General features: G+C 32.3%; 1 protein-coding gene across 2 annotated transcripts in view; it reads left to right on the top strand.

The window, feature by feature from the left end:
• LOC129229540 (semaphorin-2A-like) overlaps positions 1-17525 on the top strand; it is a 652526-nt gene that overhangs the window by 544185 nt on the left and 90816 nt on the right. For both annotated transcript variants that reach the window (XM_054863862.1, XM_054863863.1), the window contains exon 4: positions 8573-8635. In XM_054863862.1, coding sequence (XP_054719837.1) covers positions 8573-8635 — 63 coding nt within the window. The remainder of the gene's footprint in view (positions 1-8572; positions 8636-17525) is intronic.

Here is a 17525-nt window from a genome sequence, read left to right as displayed (position 1 = left end):
GTTACAGTTACATCTTTTTCTGCATTTTTGTTAATTATACAATTGCAATTACGTTTGTTTTTGGCATGTCTAATTCTGCCCCTTTCATTAAAAAAAGGCTACTTGTTACATTTGTTCTATTAAAGAATTTTTAATCTTAATTTGAAATTATTTGAGATGCAAACATTTATAATAGTTTGTGTTTTAAACTTCATTAACTCGTTCGTCGTCGTATTTTATCTTTTTGTTTTTTAAATTTTCATACTTATTTAGTAAACGAGTTAAATTTTGTAAATTTTTCTTTTTCCCAAAGAAATCTCAATCACTCGTCATTTGTATTCAACTGAAAATTTTAACTTTTCCCCGACCTCTTCAGAGAAATAAATCGCTCATTCGGAAGAAGAGTGCCACAAAACGAAGAAGTGAAATTTTACAGGAGAAGCGTTTGAAGTTGAACTCTTCCAGCAATTTGCATTAAGAAAAGTAAGTTTGCTTGGATCTCCAGTGGTTAATATTAGACCAAAAAATCTGTTATTACTTTCCAAAGAAGATAACGTCATTTGAATGTCTTCAAGCAAAAAAAAAAAAATAATAATAATTTCGTATTGTGACACTCTTCTTCCAAACGAGCGAAACATTGCCTGCTTTTAGGAACAAAACTTATAATTCACCGAATCTTAAAAACAAAATTGAGGCAGTGAGAAGCAAAGAGATGTAAGTAGACATTTACAAGTTTTGAGTAAATCGCGTTTTAGGATAAGGTCCTTGGTAGGCTTTTATTGATTTTTTTTCAAAATCATACTGTATAACAGCACCTACCAGCAGTAATGTTCCCATCAATTTTCTCTTATACCCCCATATTCCACTACGCTTGAGGATATATGCTATGTGTCTAAAAATGTTTGAGAGTATACAGCGTATATGGAGTCACGGGCAGCATTTCAACATTTCATTTTTGGGGTCGAGTTTTTTAAATATGAATTACCTCAGTTTAGATTAAAATACATATTGGTTAACAGGATGAGATCATAAAACGGATTAAATATTTATTACAAATGATGCTATTAAAAGAGTTTAAATATATAATTGAAACATAATATTTCTCCTTTTCAAACACCTATCAATATTACATTGAGCTTAAGGCCAACAATACAGATAAATCTTTGTCATCAAATCTTCTTTTAGTTTCATTAGAATTTTGAATATATTATCTTATACAAAATATTAATTCAATTTTATGACTTTATATCATCATGTTGATTTTTGTCACCTTCTAAATTCATTTGGATTTTTTTTTTCCGCCTTATTAAAATTGGCGCAAATTAAGATTTCATTTTAAGTTTCGCTCTTGGTTAAAATATACATCCAAGCAAAATTTATAAACTGTTTTGACTGTAGGACAGTCCGAAAATTAAAGTGAGCGGACTGAAGATGTTTTGATAATTTTTCAAAAACTCTCCACAATACAAACAAAGCGAAGAAACATTTACACGAAGTCATACATGTAAAAGGGTGTCGGCTTTTCCGCCATTGAAAGAAAAGCTTTAAGTCGCTTTCAAACTGTCCAAAATGAACAAGGAGGACTTTTATAAGTTTAACTCTTGAAGAATATCTTGTGTCACTCAGAAATTACAAAGTTAAAGAGCAACCAGAAAAGGCCTTTTGTTAATATTTGACTTTTTTCAAAAATAGAGTGTCTTTTGTGAAAAATTTCTATGAATGTATATAAAGTTTTGGGTTGCTGAAATGCCTTTCTACCAAAATGAATCGGTGTTCTCTCACTAACTAAATATAGATTTAAAATGTGAGCCTAACAACGTGCGCAAAATATCACGGAATTTTTTGTAAAATCGTGCAACCACACCACTACAGGATCCTCTCATAACACTGAGCTCACAAGTGTGAAATATTTAGTCCACACGAGGAGATTGCTTCCTTAGTTGAAACAAACTGTGATTCTCCATAACTTTGTTCTGTTCTGAAAAGGGCTGCAAATGATTCACAATTTTCTAAGTTACATCCAAATAGCAAAATCCGCTTGTGTACAGAAATGTCTCAAAATTCATTGACTATTATCGGGAATCAGTGGGCGTGTTTAAAAAAAAAGTACCTTTTGCATATAGTCGCTGGTTTGCAATTTACGTAAATTGAATTTGCCCATTTCTTATCAGTCTGTGCAAAAAATTTGGGGGTGCAACCGCCCCCTCTCGCTCTCCCTATTTGCAGCCCCTGTATGAAGTATACCCTATGGGAACATCTCTGCCTACCAGGGCCGATTGTCTCCAATTTTTTTTAATTTTGACACTTACATCCCTTTGCTTTTCACTGCTTCAACTGGTCTTTTAACTTTAAACTAGAAACTGTAGGGAACATAGTGATGAAGACATCAGATTTGGAATGGGAAGATTGTAGGCTCGAAGTCGTAAAACCTCAGCGAGTACATGCACAGTAAGGACTCGCTAAACCTGTGGGTCCGAAGTTCCTGTGAATTGTCCATGACCAGTAACTGTGGTACCCTAGACTGACAAAATTTTCTCTCCCCTTCAGCCTCATGCCTAAATTGTGGAAGGGGAGAAAACCGGTTGCGCCATCTTTTAATGGGTTATCCAGTTATTGTCGCTTTGTAAAGGTGTCCCCGACCTAATAGCCATCTGTACCGTAGCAATGACAAAAGGCTAATGCCGAAATGCAAGTATCATCATCTTAACGAAAAAATACACCTTACAACTAAATTTCTTCGTAGTCTTTTGACGCTAAAACTTGTTTTGATGCCAATTTATGGTAGTTGAATCAAGATTATCATCTTCAAAAATCTTGTTATATCTTCTTCAAAAAAAAAATCATGTTAGGTCTGTAGCGTGCGTAGACTTCGGTGCAAGAAGACCCCCCTGCAAGATTAATAAGTGCGCCCCATTAGATTTTTTTTATTTTAATATAGTGTTATTTTTTCTGAGCGAGAGCCCTCATAACTCTTAGGCCCTCCTCCCCCCCTTGGGTTGCTATGTATGCCACTGTGCTAGATCGTACACTCTCTAAAGAAATGTACCAAAATACAGGCATAATCCAAATTATACTTACCAGATTATTCCCCCCTTTTAGATCTAATCTTCTTTGGAAGTGCAGTTCTTTTTTTAAGTATAAAATGTTTCCTTATGTCTTTATTGTAGTAAAACCAAAACCTTATATTTTATGTAAAAGGAGAGACTTGGGGATGATTTATCGCTCTCAGCCGGTCAACTCAACGTTACTCGATGAATAGGGGCATGACATGTGACGTTAACTACGTTTTATAATAGGTGCTTGTTTTGAAGCAAACCATCGAGCAGATACAGGGTGCGTAGGAGTTAGCACATGGGAATACTGGCGGTTGATGAAAATCAAACAGGCATTTAAGAAGATTTGATCTGAACTGAAATAGAGTAAATGCCAAATTACAAACGTTCATTATATTTCGCAAGAGAACTCATTACGAGTAATTAGAGAAATGCACAAAATAAGTAACTATTACTCCACGTGTCGGGTATTTACTGTGTAATTCTAATGTGCTTTAAATTGTTGTTATTGCACTCTTTTCATTGCTCTCAAGAACCATTTTTTACTGATGCAAAGATTTATTTTAAAAGAAAAAAACTAACCAGGAAAAAAACGTATTCAATGAACAATGTCTCTATGTGGGTAAACTCTAAAACAAATCATGGCTGATACATAGACTGTTGCTCGACTACGTAGAGATGATGGGATGAACTGGAAGCGGAAGCAGAATACTTCATTTTGTACTTGGTGGAATCAGTGAGAAAGCGCAAACTGAAAAGTTCTCGCTGTTCGAGCGTTCTCGCTGATCCTAGCTACTGCGAAATAAAGTCGTCTGTTTTCGCTTCCAGTTCATCCGCTATCGTTCCGTATTCAAGCTATATCAGTAGAAATTTTACTTTTAGTTCATATATTTTATTCCCTTCTTGTTTCTAATTCCTTAAATGTTCCTAAATTAATTTCAGTAAGTTTGATTTTTAAAAAATCCAACTCATACCACATTTATAATTGTTCTGTATTCGATACAAGCATTCCTAAGTAGAACGTTTATGAATTTCACTCACGGGTCTGTTACGTATGTCGTTCTAAAATCCCCTGCATGTTGTAAGTTCCACCACCTTTCATTCGCCTACGTTAAAATCCTTTACTTCCAGAACTAGCTAACATTTTAAAGAAAATCGCTTTTGCTTTAATCAATTTTATAAAATGGAGTCCTTATCTTTCACAAAAGCACATCCAGGCAAATCCCCCAAATTAAACAGCTTGGTTCCATTCTGCGCAGACTCCGCTCCCATTATGCGAGATTAAATGCCCTGTAGAGGAACGTAACAATGCAGACTACTAATCGAAGCTTCCAGTCGATTAATGGGGGGTTGAGGAGAGGGACAGTCATTTCTATCTGACGATGTCATCGTTCAACGATTGTCTTTTAGGTGGCATTGTCTCTCCCGTCACAAAACGGCGTGCGGAAATTTTTAATTACTGAGATTTCGATTAACAGATCCGTCTAAGTCAGAGAATTACAGTAGGGTATTGTTCAAGGACCCGGTGTCGGTTTCAGTTGCCATTCTTTGCTCTGTTATTTGCGTCCCGTGAAAAAAAAATGTGATACTTTGAAGTTCTTGGAAACAAAGAGGGAAATTATTCATGTCCTTGATCATAGCTGAGGTATTTTAAAGTCGAGAATTCGTGTGCTTCTGTCATTGAGGATTCTCTAAGATTAATGTGCAACCGCCGCCGAAATCACATCAGAACTCTCACTTACAGCTTCTGATGAATAATGCATACATTTTTGGAATTTTTTGTGTGTTCTGTTAAACAAAATGCGTATTATTAGATGGATGGATGAGTTAGTGTTGAAATAACTTATACTTCTATTTAAAAAATCAAAATGGATGGTGTTCGCTAAATTAATGTTCCTGAGTAATATGAAATCAATAAATCTTGAGAGACAAGAGATTCATGGTACTTAATTTATTTTTTGATCATTAAGTGCATCAAAAACTTTATAAAACTAAACATGTGCAATAAGTAAAATATTCTGGTGTCTTTGTTTTATAGTATCCCGGGCTGCTTTGCAAAAATTTGGAAATTGTATGCAGACCTTTGCCAAATATACGTATAATTCTTTCATGCTTGAATGAACTTATGTCGGGAAAACTATTTTTTTTCTTTTAACTTTATCAAATGTTTTCCGTTTCTCTTAAATAAAATTAGATCTTATGCGTGAACCTTTATTGACTCTTTCCCTGGAAAAATTTCCTGCTTTCACGGACATGGCTTCATAATCGTTGAAAAAACAAAACCAGCTTATATTAGTAATAGGATTATAATACAACGATTAGCTAGCTTAGTTGATATATGAGTTAATTTCATTTGAAGGTCCAAATTAGATTACTTGTAAACCTACCTGATCACCTTCAATAAATCAAAAATTCCAGTTAAAAGAAAAATTTGAAAAAAGAAAACCTGCTACTAAAAAGCAGGAAGCAGTAACAATACAATTAAATATGACTACTGAATGTAAAAGGAATAAAGAAAGAAAATAACTACTATCCACCTTGCAGTTAATGACGAGATATCTCGTCCATTTAACATGTAATTCTGGGACTGGCCAACCGCAAGAGGGCTATATATGATATTTTCAGTAAGCTAAAGCCCTATAGCCAGGAAAAATGAATTAAATACACCGCCAGCTCAGTCAATTCCAGCTGAGGACTGCAGTTTCGTGCTTATTAGCGCTCATAAGCCCGGCATAAGAGTGACTGAGCTGGAGGCGGAAAGCCTAGAGTGCTAAATAAAACTGGTAGCTAATACAGAATTAGCACTGGCCAGACGAGTGACCGAAACAATGGTTCGGTTCAACTTGGATATTGAAGGCAAGCCAGATATATTCAGTAAGTTACCCCCCTATAGCCAGGGCTAAGGCAGAAATACATGAAATACACTGCCAGCTGAGTCAATTCCAGCCGAGGACTGCAGTTTCGTGCTTGTTTGGCACTCTAGGCTTCCTTAAGAGGTTTTCCGCCTCCAGCTCAATCACTCCTATGCCGGGCTGATGAGTGCTAATAAGCACGAAACTGCAGTCCTCGGATGGAATTGACTGAGCTGGCGCTGTATTTCATGTACCATAAATGATATTTTTAATTATATTCCTATTATTATAAGTTATAAATAAGTTCAATAAATAGCACACAAATTGGAAAATGCAATGTTAATTTCTGTACGTCAAAGCCAGACTAATGTAAGCCACACTGTCATTTTTTAGGAGAGCTTAAAGACGTTTGTCCAGTGCATGCAAAAGTTAGGACTTGTGTTCTTATAAAACTGGTAAAAAAATATGAATGAATTATTTTTATATAGAAATACGTTGTTGCGACTAGGATTCTACACACAATGCAGTAATAATTTAAAAATCGTTATTTTTGCATTTAAGTTAGTCTGGCTCTGAGATAGATTTAATACGACATAATTTAGTAAACATTAATCTTTAGTGTATTATTACTAATGCAGTATTTTTTTTTTCTTTGAGTGAATTTATGTTTTTTTCTGTTAGACATACAAAATGAACAAGTAGTTGAAAATAATTACTAAATGAAACAATTCTATGTTTTCATTTTCTATCGCTTTTGAATTCAACGGTATTTTAAAAACTAGAATTGTTTTCTAACCAAACATAAAATTAAATTCAACAAAGCCGACATCAGTTCAATGAGATTCCTGGTAAAAGCGTTTCATATAAGCAAGATTCTACAGTACAGGGGAAAAAGAAAGAAAATAAAACTACTTGTTTCTTCAATATAAAACATATAGTTTATTTAGCTATTTATTACAACGTAATTTCACTACACAGCAATAATTAAACTATTGTTAGAGAAGACAGACATAAAAAGAATCCTCGGCAAAACTGTATTAAGAGAAGATTAAGAGTTCAGATTTTAAATGTGGAAAGAAGATGAAAATAGAAAACTTTGCTTGTTACTTTTTTATTCTTTGCCAGAGAGAAATCCCAACAGCTCGAGTCATTTCAAATGGACAAGGCGAGAAATGAGATGTTAAATATTCATGATAACTTGGTTGAAATGGAATGCTTTGCACGAAGAATGATGTCACCTTATTTTGTCGGCTTATCACCTAAAAAAGGTTTTAAAAATGGTGTGGTTTGACTGTTTTTTACAGTCTTTGTGTGCGGCATTTTAATATTTTCATTTAATTCTGTGTAATTTATCGTCTTTTATTTTTAGATGCATCATTTTCTAGTATTTAATAGTATCATTTTCTAATTTTTTGTTAGTGTTATCATACTCTGTAAGACCTTGTGTTTGCGGCTTGTTTAATTGATTATATTGAGAAAATAGACTGATGTCTGGATGAACAAATGACAGTGCAATGAACAACTTATAGTTTACTTTTTGAAATAAGGCTTCAAAAGTTTTTATTTTGTGAATTGGCTGCAGTAACTTTCTTTCGCCATAATTCCAAAAAGTAAACGATTAGCAAAATCTGTGCTTTATCCGTTCCCTACCCGTGTTTATTTAATGGTGTGCTACCCCCCCCCCCCCACTAAAAAACCTATCGCATAACCACGAAAATACTCCTTTTATTTTAAAAAATAATAATTACATGTATCAATGAAAACTTTTTTATTGTCATACATCAGCTGTTACCGTTTTGAACGATGTTGTGATGTTTTTTGAAAGTGAAATTAATGTTTAGCTGTTCATTTACTTCTCTATCTACTGTGTGATATTTGAAACCGCTACCTTCCTCGAATTTGCGCATGCGTCAGGTCGCTTCCGATTTTATCAAAATAGGGGAGATATTGATAAGAGAGATAACGAATGTGAAGGGATTTATTTATTTATTTATTTTTTGTTTTGTTTTGTTTAGTTATTCCCCTTCCTCATCAGTAAAGCAGAAATGCTGCCGCGGTGGGTTTTCTTAATCAAGCTCTCACTCCTTTTTAAAATAGAACCGTTCAACAGTGCTAGTCGCGGCTTTCGAGGTCAGACAGTAGCTAGTTTATATTGAACTATTGAAGGTGCAGAAAAGGTTAAATAAAATAAAATGCTAAAGTGCTGAATTTTAAATGTATTAAAGATAATTTCTCATGTTCTAAGGAATGAAATTTATCACTTTATTTTTTTGCATTGGTCCTACAAACTTTGAATTTCAATATCTTTATCTCATACAAAATAACTATCAAAAACGTTCCTACTCTTTTGAGCATTGATGAATATTAGTACAACTATTGCAAGCGTGATCTTATTGGTTTCACTCCCAAAAGCGTCTTTCCCCTCTCTCTTTTTCTTTCGTGCAATTGACAATAAAAAAAATGAAATTTACACATAAAAAATAGTTTACTTTGTAGTACATGTGTAGTTCATATTTTCTTTCTGTATTTTAAATTCTTTGAATTGTACAATTATATATTTTTTATGTTACTGGTTATACTATATTTTGCAATTTCATTTTAACAGTCATATATAATCAAGCATTACAATACGTTTATGCCATATTTAGCATGTAATCGTCTGATAGCATTTTCTTATTTGTCTTCTAGGGTGATGCAATTACGATAGAACCTTCCAATGTGCCCAATTGTGTTTCGAAAGGAAAATCTGAAGTAAGTATATAAAAATGTTATAAAATTATTTACTACTCTTTGTTCTGGTTTTCCTTTTCGTTTTTCCAATTATTTATTTACCTCTTGCTTTCGAAAACTGAATGAACTGAATATTTTCAGATTCAGGTATTATTCAAAAACACCTAAAGAAAACATGGGAAGGGTAAACCCACCATCGAACGCAGATTAAAATACAGTGAAATAAGCAAAATAAATAATAATTCGTAACTCCATGTTCATTGAATAAGAACAGGAGAATATTGCTGTAAAGGTGCGGAAACTATTTACATTTTTTTTTTGTTAGCAATATCTAAATAACAGTACTAAACGTATGAATGTGTGTGTTCACTTAGGCGTTTTCATCGTCTGGACGATATTTGAATTTGAAGCGATTGTGATCTTTTTCTCTCACTGAAACTAAGCTTCTTTGCAATAGTGTTCTTTCTGCTCTGAAAACCGATCTACAGTTATTTAAATGGCAGGTCAATTCAGTGTGAAAATTCGAAAAAAATTACTTTGCTCTTGTTTAACTTTTTTTTTTACCCTTTTAAAACACATTTTTTTTAAATATCAGGTTATTAAATTGTGGACTATCAAGATACTATTTGACTTTTTTTTTCACTAAAAATTAGCCAGTAAGTTGAATCAGGAGTATTTGAATTTAAATCGGTAGCAGACTTCAGGTTTTACTTAAACTAAGCCAGGGGTCGAAGTAGTCCTATATATCCTATATTTCCTATATTTTTCAAAAAAAGCATCAAAATCGTCCTATATTTCCTATATTTTTCAAAAATGTCCTATATTTCCTATGTTCCCGTTTTATACCAAATATATCTTTTAAAAAGAACGGTAAATAAACTTTCTGACATCGGATTTTTCGCTGAAAGTACGTGCCCAAACGAATTTCAAATTAAAGAAATCAACTGAATAAATTCTGCTACAGGCATCATCTCTCATTGGCTACAGCAATGTGACGTCACTCTATAGTGGGTGGAGTTTCGAGAACTAATGCTGAAGTTGGTTTTAGAATTTTGCATTTGGGGGGGGGGGGGCAACCGCCGTTTGTTTTGTTTTCCATCATGGTTTTCGTTTCCGTTGGTATAATTTTGCGTTCAGTGCATTTTCTGATCGGAATGTTCTAATTTTCTTTTTGCAATCTTTTCTTTTTGTGGAATTTTGGGATCGTGGAATGGTTAGTTCCTTATGATGTTAAAACGTAGTTTGTTGTAATAAGTAGAATTATAATGGCAAAATCACATCGCTTAACAACATTTCGTGTGGAGCTGTTGAACCAGGAGGACATTAATTCTACAAATTTTGGTGCATGGTGCACTAAAGGAAAAGATGATTTTACCGCTTTTTGCCGTTTTTGCAACTGTTCAGTGCCCATAAGCAATAGTGGATTTTCGCAATTGAGGCAGCATGCTAAAACATTCAAGCATAAAGAAAACTCTGAAAAACGTCAGAAGGATCCTTCTCAAGCTCTGTTTGTTCTTAATACAAGTGGTAAAGGGTTCAGTTTAGATATAAAATCTAAGAGCAGTGGAATTAGTACGTGGGTCATGAGTAAGGAAGAAAAAATAAAAATTATCTTTGTTCAAATTTTGTTTAGTTATTTAGTCTATAAAGTACACCTTTTCAAAAATTATTCTTTCAACTACAGGAAAGTCATTATAGATGTAAGGTATTTTGTTGAGGTTTTTTTTAAACAAAATCATTGATAAGAATAACTGAATAATATATGATAAGTATTATTCCTTTTTTCATAGCAAAAATATTCATATAATGTGTCCTATATTTGTCCTATATTTTTTGTGGAAAATGTCCTATATGTGACAAGTCGGTCACTTCTACCCCTGCTAAGCTTCTCTGCAATAGTATTCTTTCTGCTATGAAAACCTATTTACAGTTATTTAAAATACAGTGAAATTCAGTGTGAAAATTGGAAAGAAATTACCTCGCTGTTGTTTGATATTTATTTATTTATTTTTACTCTTTTAAAACACATTTTTTGAAATTCCAAGTAAGTGAATTGTGGATTATCAAGATTCTATTTGACTTAATTTTTCACTGAAAATTACCCAGTAAGTTGAGGCAGGAATATTTGAATTTTGGATACCACACTTTTGGTTTTACTGGAAAGAAGCTACTGCACAATAGTGCTCTTTTTGCTATGAAAACCGATATACAGCTGTCTATACGGCACGAAATTTATTGTTTACATTCGAAAGAGAATTGCTTTGATGTTATACAGTTTTATATTTTCACTCTTTTATTACGGATTTTCCGAAATTCTAGATAAAGAAAATGTGAATTATCAAGATTATATTTGACTTTTGCTTTTTTACTGAAAATTTGTCAGTATGCCACTTTTCTTCTTGGCTTTGTTTCCATGGCGTTCTGGAAAGAAATATGACCCTGCAGTAGAAAGCATGTGGTTATAGCGTTGCAGCCGGTTTGTAGGTTTTAGAAAAGAGGTATTGAGTCATTTGGTCAAAGGATGCAGTCAAAAACATTGGGGAGATATACAAATGATTTACTACGCTAAATCAGGCTTATGTACGCCACTTCAGCTTATTAAAGATGAATTAATTTTTAGTGATAGGAAATGTAATCTCTAATGCATAGCTGTGCCTAGTGATGGCACACTATTTAATTTAAAAAGAGCTAATTATGTTTTCTTTCTGCATTAAAAATCAATACAGTTACCTTTGTCAGACAATGTGATAAAATTGACTCGACCAAAAAAGAAAATTCAAAATTACTTTTTATGCATTACATTGTCTTTGTTTTTTCTGTGCCAATCTTTTTTATTTCGTCCCAATAAGCTACGCTTTTAAGTAAAGTTTATTTCATTAAATCAGCACTCTTTCCATATACCATGTTCGGCTTAACAAAATTATTAATAGATTCATTTTCTTATACATTTACAGTTTTTGAAGCTACCTAAAAAGTCAAGCACGCGAGAGTTTAAATTAATTATTTTCTTCCTTCAAGCTTCAAATAACATTTTTTTAAAAAAAAAATCTTCGGATGGCTAAAACTTAGTTGGCAACATCTGCGTCAAGAGCTAAATCTAGTTAGTTTTCTTTAACATAAAAACATTATTAAATAAATTCAGACTAACAAGATGGATTGGAAAAGCACGATCAAATGGCCCAGCCACCTGTACTTGAGTTGAAAAAATCTTTTAAAAAACACTTAAGTGAAATGAGCATCGATCCCCATATAATTAACATACATTATCGCAGCGGGTGGCTGTTAATTTGATTGAGGTTTTTGTATACATTTTTATTCTTCCGCTTGGCAACGAAAATAACAAACGACGTTTGATGAAATGGCTGTCGTCGAGTTTCCAATCTAGGCTGCACTTTTTTGCAGATTTTGACTTGATTTTCTCTTGTTATTTAAACTGAATCTCTTGAAATGTTGCAATATTTCTTGAAACAATTTTAAATGTAAATTTACCCTTAACCCCTTCAGTCGGAGTAATAAAATAGTTGAGTTTTTTTTTTTTTTTTCATTTGGTAGACAGAGTACTCTGCCGTGGGCAGGTAAACGGAAATATTTTCAGAAATGCGTTTTCGACTTATTTGAAGAAATGTGTGTTGGATTCCATAACGATGGGTAAAAGTTGGAATTGGACGTTTTTTCCCGCCTTTTTTCAGCGGAAACTAAATAAGCAAGCTTGTACAATAGATGACAAAAATGGAAAAAAAAAAACGAAAAATTTGCAGTTACTGCCCTTTACCTGCCCCGGTAGTTCTATGGCAAGGAATATTTTATTGACAAAGTTTCAAGTTTGTAGATGAAAAATTAAAAGAGTTGTGATCTGTGCAATATACCGGACATATATTTTTGAAATAAATAATCCAGATAAAAACCATAAAACATCATACAAATTTCATAAAAATACATTCATAAAAATGTTCTCTAAACAGCAATAAAACATAATATAAGCATTTCAAATGATAATAAAAAAAATATTTTTTTTTTTAACAAAATCACACAAAAACTCGAATATGCGACAAAAATCCAAATTTGCCAGTCCTAATCTTCCAATCCCTATTTGAGAGTGTTTCCCATCCAAAACGAGGAATTCTTTCATAGATAATAAATAAGCAGAATCTAAACAACGAATGAACCTCAGAAAATCAAGTATTTTAACACCATTAATAAATGATTAGCAGCTGTTCGAAGTTTATGTTCAGTATATTGAACTCCAGGCCTGGAGGGGTTAAACGCCCCCTAATAGTATTTCCATTTAGCAACGTAGCCTTCTAAAATACGATAAATGACAAATTTCATGCTTTGTTTCATGCTCAGTGTAAGTTTTACAATATTCATCAATGTTATCTGATTGAAGAGTTTTATATTTTTTCCCTCAAAAGCCCAATGTTGCAAAATAGTTTTTATCCAAAAGCTATGCTTGGAACAAAATATGTTTTTTTTTTTTTTTTTTTTTTTACCAAAAACTTATTTTAGGAAGGTATAATTGTATGGGAAAAAAATGTCATTTTCGTTTTTTTTTTCTGTCTATTGAATAAAAAGACAGTGTCGGCTTGTCTAGTGAAACAATGAAAACAATGCAAAATTTAACGCCAAAGTATCTTCAAGAAAAATATAACATTAAAGACAGAAATATCAGTTTCATCTTATGCGCATAAAAACTCAATTTGCGTTATAAATAGGTGAAAATACGTAAGCTGTATAATAAAACCGAAACTAAATAACCTGTATTATTTTAGTTCTTATATTTCTTCAAGTATGTTGGAATAACCACTTTTAAACAGGCATTGTTTAAGAATGAATTTATAACATTATCGTCTTGTATTGTCTCAAAATTATATGTATAAGTTAATCCGAAATTTTGTATTCAGATGAAATTCTGCTGCCTAAGTTTATCTATATAAGTGCGGTTTTTTCTGAAAACAAACGTAATTTTACACAAAAAAAAACTTTTTTTAATGTAGTGCCTGCTTGAGTTATTCCCTAGAAAAAATATGAATAAAATCAAACCGCAGACGATTTATAACTATGACGACGAAAATTTCGCTCCCTAGATAAACATTTTTAAAAAATCGTCGTCACGGAAATCTGGAAAATTAGAGCAACATCAACTTTGGTCAAGTGAGCATACTAAGCAATTCGTGATTGTTGAAAAAACGTTACAAAAATAGTGAATAAATATTATTTGAAGCAATTTTTAAAACAATTTGAAAAATGATTACAAAAAGTAAAGTTTCTTGTCTACGAAATGTAGCAGTGCAATTGTGAACGATGAAGATTGCTTTAAAAATAGATTGAAGCTAAATGAAAGTGCTTTGATAAATGTCATAATGAATGAAATTCCCCATCATATTCAAATATTCCCTTCAGAAAAACTATTTTAAGTATCGCACCTTAACTTATGTGAAGGATTTGCTTATTTCCAAAAATCTAATTAACACCACTTTCTAAATTGTATTTAAAAGGGATTAACTTTTAAAGCAATGATTTGTAAAGAGTTTTCAATTTATTTCGGAGAATGTGGATTTATTTCTTCCGAAACAATATCTTATCTTACATTGAAACTTAATTATTTTGACTGACAGCTTTAATTAAATATTGTAAGAACATTGGAATCGCCATTTTTTTCAGACTAATCTCAAAAACCAAGCCCATTTTTAATGAAGCACACTATGTATTCAAGATAAGTAAGAATGCTTAGCTGCGATGCGCCGTAATGGGAATTTCAGAATAATGGGGAAAAAAGTTTTTTTTTTTTTCATCGGTTTTAAGCATGCAGTATGCATTGTATATGTAAATGAAAAGTATGAATATTTCATAGCAAGCGTTTAGTAATGAAAAAATGAACTTTGCATATGCACATGCAGTGGAACCTTGGAAATCCGAGCCCCGGAGATCCAAAATGCCGAAACTCCGAACAGCGTGTTAACTGAATTCCTATAATTAAATTTTTAAATTGTAAAAAAATCAATAATTACGATTCAAAAGCTAAGTTTGCTTTTTGGTGAGAACTACCTTTAGCAAGTGTTTAGACAAACCTGTTCTAGTTGATTTAGAAATTTCTGGCGAATCCCCCCCCCCCCCCTGTACAAAATAAAACAGCAAAAAAATTGCAAATTTATGTGAAACTTTCACTACACATTACAATAAAAAAGAACAGATCAAATTTCGCAGAAATGAAGCTTAGAATTACTTAGAAAGACGACGATAAGAAAGCTTTATCTTCTCTATAGGCCTCTGCAAATTTAAAACTAGCATTTTTAGAAACATAAATTATAAATTATGTTTCTTCCATTGAACTTAAACTTTACGCAAGTTTTATGTTCACATAATTTTCAAATCATAGTAGGGGAATGTGGGGCAAAGTGAAATGGTTAAGATTACTTACTTTTTTCAAGTAACAAATTGGAAATTTGTTTTAAAAATTGCGGCACATAAAGAAAGAATACTATATTTTATAATAATACTTACACTTAAACAGTTTTTTTTTTTTTTTTTTTTTTTTTTTTTATAATCAATTTGTACCTTAAAAAAATTGCGGAAATTTTTCACTCCTTATTTTCGTGGGGCAAATTGAAAAATAAAATATTTTTCTAATGAAATATTTTTATTCGATTGTTAAAGATATTTTGACTAAATAAAGGAGTAAATAAAAGAATAAATGAAGAAACTAAAATAAATTAAACAATAAACGAATAAATAAATACATGAATAAGTTAATACATGAGAAAAAATAAACGAGTGAATAAAATAGCGAATGAAGACGACAGTAAGTGAATAAATGAAGAAATAAAGGAATTTTAAAATGAAAGAATGTGTACGGAACAGCTAATTAACTAATAAGTAAATGATTTTTAAAAATATTAAATAAGTAAATGAAATGGACTACATTTCACTTTGCCCCGCATGCACTTGACTAACAGTACAAAGCCTTTGAAATACAAATAAGCTTATAATATTAAGCAAATAAGTACTGCAGCGTATATTAGTAGGTCTCAATTAATATTTAAAATATTAATAACATTAACTTTATCATTAAATAATAACAAAAATAATTTTGGACTTTCAACATAATATTACAATATGAGTATCAATTTTTGAAAATTGCTTTGATTATCGTATTCTTTGATTTTTAGAGGTAATTTTTTCCTGACTGGAATAGACTACATGTGTTACTACGTAATTTTAATATTATTAGGCAAGTGGAGCTAAAAGCAGAGTAAATATTTGAACATTGCACTTTGCCCCGCTATTTCACCTTGCCCCATATTCCTTTACTGGTTTTAAAAGTTATATTACAAAACAGCACTTAGTAACAAAAACTTCTACTTCAATCATAGGGTGAAAATTTATGTTTGAAACAACTTTTAGAGACGAAGATAAGAAAACTCTATCTCTACTGTAAATTTATTACTGGCATAACAATAGCTTTGAATTATAAGTAACGTAGCTTCAAAGCTCATCATAAGTGTAACGTCTGCATGATTTTCAATACATTGCACGGGCGGTTTATCACTTGGAAAACTGCACTCTTTTTCCTTGCTTTGTATAGCGACCCGACATATTCCCCCTTTATAAAAGCTGTACTATAAAACAATAATTCGTTACAAAAACTTCTACTTCAATCACACGATAAAAACTAGGGTTGGTCTTTACGTTGCTTCCTACAGGAACAAATACATTTGAAATTAATGCCAAAACCCTTCTGTAAATAACTCACAAATTTACTATGGTTCATTACTAATTGTACAGTTCTAGATGAATGTTGCGCAGACGCCAAAGCAGTAAAGGCGCCAGCAGGATTGATACTGTCTTGTCCACTCTTCACTGCGCAATCCAGCAGTGGTATCAATCGAGCGTGCAAAGACAGATGACGCAATTTTTCAGAAATGTAACGGCCGGAAGTTTAAGCTGCGTTGGGTTTCAAAACATCAATTAATTAAGTTAATTAAACTTCTCTGTGGATATAGTTTGAAAAGAAAATGTAATGAAACATAGTTATTAATGCTGTATTTCGAAGTTATCTGCCAAAATAAAATTACAGCATTTTGAAGAACACTTTTGTCGTGAACGTTATTTTTATTGTACAAGCTCGCGAATTCGGTTTCCGTTGAAAAAAAGGCGCATAAAACATGTCTAATTCCAACATTTCCCTATTGTTAGTATTGAATCCACCACACATTTCTGCAAATATCTCAAAAACTCATTTTTGCAGATACTGCCGTTTACCTGCACACGGCAGAATAGTGTGTCAACTTACTTATCCCCGTATAAAACTCTTATATTTCCAGATGAGACTGTATAACGAATACATCCATATTAAGGTAGTACCTACGCTCCCAAATAAATAATATTCAATAAGGAGCTTGTATGTCCTCTTTCGAAAAAATAGTGTCAGCAGAAGTGAAAAGTCGAAATTGCCAAATATTCAGTTGCCTAGGTGTAGTACTCACCTCATGATATTTCTGCGTATTCTGTAAGTTTTGAAGATGAAAAAAAAAAAAAGATGGTGGAAGATTTATTCAAGAGCTTAATTAAGAATATCCCCTAGTTACAGAAAATAGTTCTTTCAATAACTGCTATTAATTTCCCCTCGAGTCAATAAATCGCACGAACGTGGATACGGAAATCCGGGATATTTTTTTTAACCAAGGTTTTGTTAAAAGAGAGAAAAAAATCTTTAATCAAGCTTAAAACATTTTCTCGACGGTAAGCATCGACGCATGCGCAGAAGGCCAGCCATCTTTTTCCGCGGCATTAGTCAGCGCAGAGATCAAAAATAAATTACTAGTTTCTCAAAAAGTTTTTCTTCATTCTTGGTTATTTTTTTTTTTTTTATCTTATGCTCCTTCACGATTCCTTCTTTATAAAAGATTTCAGT

Source organism: Uloborus diversus, chromosome 9 (genome assembly GCF_026930045.1).
Source record: "Uloborus diversus isolate 005 chromosome 9, Udiv.v.3.1, whole genome shotgun sequence".
Classification (NCBI taxonomy): Eukaryota; Metazoa; Arthropoda; class Arachnida; order Araneae; family Uloboridae; genus Uloborus; species Uloborus diversus.
Note: the sequence above shows the minus strand (reverse complement) of the source record. Positions and strands in the feature narration are given on the sequence as shown.